Source organism: Cicer arietinum, chromosome 1, assembly GCF_000331145.2.
Source record: "Cicer arietinum cultivar CDC Frontier isolate Library 1 chromosome 1, Cicar.CDCFrontier_v2.0, whole genome shotgun sequence".
Classification (NCBI taxonomy): domain Eukaryota; kingdom Viridiplantae; phylum Streptophyta; class Magnoliopsida; order Fabales; family Fabaceae; genus Cicer; species Cicer arietinum.
Window position 1 is genome coordinate 5427844 of NC_021160.2, and position 4930 is coordinate 5432773.

Here is a 4930-nt window from a genome sequence, read left to right on the forward strand (position 1 = left end):
TAAAAAATCAGGATCGAAGACACTGCGTTTCTAACTCCATCCCATCGCATTGCGTCACTGTAAATGGGATAAATTTAGCTCTTATAATATGTCATCAACATCGTTATCAGCTTACTTCCCTCATCTACTATCTTATCATATTTTATTAAAAATAATTAAAAAGATTACAACCTGTCATTGTTTTCCGACGTGGCGCAGATAAAGACATCATACGAACATAAATAAAATGACATATATGAATGAAGAAATACTAAATTTGACATACGTGTATTTGTAAAAAAAAGTTGGCATACGTCTCTAATTCATGTTAGATCTCTAAGATGTTTGTTATTTATACACTTAAAAATGATACCATATAAAATGCATCTTGGATGTGTCTGGTTTTGACTTTGAGTATAGAGAAAAACAATTTATAACTTAAAAATCTATATACATATGATTTTTTTTTATGTTGGATTTTGTATTTAACAAACATTTTCATATCTCTAATTTCCTCAATAATTAGCAAGAATTTAAATATTATTAGGAGTTGGTTATAGTAAGTTATGAGTTAGTTAGTATTGACTACAAATTAGTTAAGATTTGTTATCATTACGATATAAAATGTATTGTAATCAACTTTTTTAATTGAATTGATTTCAAATAATTCAAGTTTTTGCTCAATTTTTATTTTGTTGGCTTATATTGTTTTTTCAACATAGTATCAAAGTTATGATTTCTATCTCAAAAAGATTATTATAATTATTGTCAGAGATATGAAAGCTTTCAATTGTGATATATGGTTGTACATTATATAAGATTGGATTGTTGTATATAGATAGTTGAGTTGCTAAGCTAAGAGAAGAGACATGGAAAGAGTATTGAAAAAGAAGATCAATAGTTGGATTTGTAGATCTACACTTTTGTGAAGCTATTGAAGTCAAATTTGGGATTCATAATTATTGTTCATAACGGATGTGATGATATTCATTTCGAGTTGGACAAAGAGTTTTATTAATACATGGCAAAAATTATATGTCGTCTCTTTTTTTGCTTTTTTAAAAAAAAGTGTCTAGACTCACATGTTTAGTTGCTTTCAAATGGTTTTTGATATCAAATACATACACACATTTTAGAACCTTAAGTGACCCACATCTCTCATGATTTTAATGGGTAGGTGGGTGGATATTCAACGAGAAGAATGAGGTTCTGAGCCGATATAACCCATGCTTATTATTTCATTGAGTCGAGTATTGGATTTGATTTTTATTGGAATGCAGAATTTCTGACCAATTTATATGTATATACACTCTCATATGCTTGAGATTCACCAAAGAAAATTCCAAAACTTCGTGTCATGTGTACGTGTGTGTATATAACTGCACTTGTACCAACTAATGTGATATTTAAAGTTGGATTTGAATAATATTATTATGGATCATATCAAATTATTTAGGATGACCAATCTGAATATCAGCATATTATTTCAAAATATTGGAGTATTTTATCTTCTTTGATATTTTATTATATATATATTCTTTATGTAATTCTTGTGTTTATATAAGATAATTTTTCTATACTCATTCAATATAGTCTTTTTTTTATCTCTTTTTTATTATCAAATTGTTAGTATATCACATCAGTTTCTTAATTTTTATATTTCACTAAATGTAACAAGTAAAAATATTTAGTTAAATAAAAAATAAAATAAAATTGTCATTTAATCAATTACATATCTAATACTTCTTTTTTAATTAAAATTTTACTATTATAAAAAAATAATTTCATTGTAAACTTCGATGATGATTTGTGTATCTGTCCTTCGTATTTCTATTATTTATAATGATAATGACGTCGTAGAATTATTGAAATTAATTGAATATATTTATTTTAAATTTGTATAAAAAAATTATATATTAACCATAAATAAGTAAGGACTACGTACAATGACAGGTTATATAAACCTATTAACATAAATAAAATGACTCAGTGACACCGCTGAAAAACAAAATGAAGTTATTTCTTCTCCAAAAATCAATTATGGTTGAAAACCAGAATTGGCGATTTGTCCTTTTTGCCCCCTCAAAAAACAAAAGCAGCAAAATCCTTTTCATGTGTTTCCGTGGTGGGCAATGCACATGACATTAGTGCTAGTGCATCTTTGCTTCTAAATTCTAATATTGAGGAGCCAAAATAATTTTTTAGAATATAAAATAAATTTTGATATGTTTGGTGTAGTCCAATAGAATTTGATTTTACTTCTACTTTTTTACAAAAAAGTAATTAATTTAATTATAGAATTAATTTTAATTTGAAGTTAAATTTTATAGTTTTAAAATTTAAACTTAATTTTTTATATTTAAATTAGTTATTCAGTTACTTTTACATAAATATATTAAAATATGAATTACTTTATATTCAATTTTAATTTTTAATTTATTTAAATTAATTTTTGCTACCACTCAACCAAACACACTAAAATGGTGTGGTATGAATGACAATCTTTTTAATCTTTTAACTATTTTTTTAAGAGTTTCAAACGTGATTAATATCTATTAAAAAAATATAAAATGAAAATGCCAAATATATAAATATAAGTGAATATTTATATGGAGTAATGTTGTGCGTGGACATACCTTATTTTTTAAGACCAACTATTTCAATACGAACGAATTTAATTACCGATAAAATTTAATATCCAAATTAATTCACGATAATTTGATATGAGAGTAAATTACTCTCCGTTGATATTCCACAAGCACCTCTGTCAAATTTAATGAAATTATTAATTTTTTTCCTATATAAAATTGTCAAAAATTAGTTTAAATATAAAATTTTGTTATGAACTAAAATAAATTTGAGTAACTGAATTGAATCTTTAATGTTGTGTTTTTTAAAAACAGGTGGGGCTTGACATGAAATAGATTCTCAAAGTGGAAAGCCCCCATTCAAGATTCACATGTTTCATTTGGGTTCTCTCTTCTCCTCCCTCAAAATTAACGAGTTATAATCCCACGCACCCCCAAAGTGACGTGCTATTAACGACAAATATTAGTAATATAATAATGTCACATTTAATTTTTAAATGTCATGTGTCGTCATTACATAAATTTACAGTCTATTTTTTATTCACCATGCATAAAACTACACAAAAACACTGTAAATTCAGATAAAATGAACACCAAACTCAAATTCAAATGCAATTCCAACATTATATATACAGAGCAAGTGGCACCCATATTTTCCTCAGCTCAAAGCTTAAGAGAAATGGACTCATAACATTAGTAGTAAAATTAGGAAACACTTGTGAATAAAATTATTTATTTTTTTTCTATTTCCTAATTAAATCGCCGATTCTTATAGCCGCGGCAGCGCACCTTATTCCGCCGCCGTATATGGCCAAAGGTAGGAAATTAACAACCAGCCGCAGCGAGCGTCTCTTAGGAACATATGCTTATTCTTACAACCAAGGCTCTGTCGCCGCTGACCCGTCGGAGCTCCGGGAAGAGGATATCTGGTCCACCACCGGCGATTCTGCCGATAATGACTTGAATACTTCCGATGACTGGGAGCCACAGCATGCTGCAACCTCCGAGAGTAACGGCGGATCGTCCTATCGGAATCGGCGCCGGATTAGCCAGAACGGCGACGACCACCGCCAAATAGGTGGTTTATCACTTGCGTTTGAAGATCCGGCGAGTAACACCGCGACGATGACGGCGAGGATCGTGCACCAGTTCCGTTCACACGAGAGCGTGGCTTCATCGCCACGTGGACGACACGTGGCATCTTCCTTGCCCGTGAACGTGCCGGATTGGAGTAAGATACTCCGAGTTGACTCGGTTGAGTCACTGCACGACGACGATGTCGACGATGATGATTTGGAGATGGTTCCGCCACACGAGTATTTGGCGCGTAGCCGTAAGATGGCGGCGAAATCGGTTTTCGAAGGTGTGGGTCGGACTTTGAAAGGTCGTGATTTGAGCCGGGTTCGTGATGCTGTGTGGAGTCAGACCGGGTTCGATGGTTGAATGTCCGGTTCAGGTGGTGGCTTTTTTCTTGTCTAAAAAATGGTTATTGCTTCCGCCTTGTTTGTAATTTTGTTAATTATTAGTTAGTTGTTGTTGTTATTAATATTGTGGTTAATTAATTAATCATATTCCACTTGGTGGTTGTTGGTTAATACTCCTACATTTGTTTAATTATTAGAATGGGTTGTTTATTTTATGTGGGCAATGATTCGGTTGGGTGGACTTGGCTGAAGAGAGTCCAACTCAGTGGCCAGTGAGCCTAACTAAGCAGCAAGCAAATGCTAATTAGCATGCAATAATTGGAACAATAAAAGTTGTAATTTGAATTGCTGAATTCTGATTAAGAATTCAACATAATGATCTCAGGCTAAGGTCACTTTAGTTTTGATTTTGGTTAATTGTGTCTTTCTGTTTGTTCAGGTGAATTAACTATTTTTTTAAGATGATTAGCTATTATTGTTAATTGTAAAAGAGAAAACAAGATACTTTGTATATAAACGATATGATATACTTCTTCCGCCACGAGATATAAAATAAAAATAATATATTTAAAATATATAATTTTATTATATTTTTATTTATAATTTGAGATGAAATAAAAAATGCTGAATATGTGCATAAATTTAGGTTTTTTTGCAATTTCCATTGACTTACATATATAAAAGCAGTTGCAAACAAAAAGAAAATTATTAATTTTGTGAAAGCTAAAAGAATGTAATTTATATTAAAGCTTTTATGCTTTGATGATGAGAAGAACGAGACAAGCCGCACCATCTTCTTTCTAAGGACACTTTGGTTTGGTCGGTTACCTTTGCAAATAATGAGAATCACACAAATTGTTGCTTTTTTGATGAAAAAAAAATTATATATATATATATATATATATATATAAAAGATTTAAATATAAATTTTAATTTCGT

General features: G+C 30.1%; 1 protein-coding gene across 1 annotated transcript; it reads left to right on the forward strand.

Annotated features, from left to right (window-relative positions):
• Positions 1 to 3210: 3210 nt before the first annotated feature.
• On the forward strand, positions 3211 to 4408 carry LOC101500992 (protein S40-6). The gene has a single exon (XM_004486101.3). It carries the CDS (start codon positions 3375 to 3377, stop codon positions 4008 to 4010), a length of 636 nt encoding a protein of 211 aa, XP_004486158.1. The 5' UTR covers positions 3211 to 3374; the 3' UTR covers positions 4011 to 4408.
• Positions 4409 to 4930: the final 522 nt, after the last annotated feature.

What these genes read in the sequence shown, in the direction of transcription:
- LOC101500992 (XM_004486101.3), top strand. Translation starts at nt 3,375, where the DNA reads ATGGCCAAAGGTAGGAAATTAACAACCAGCCGCAGCGAGCGTCTCTTA.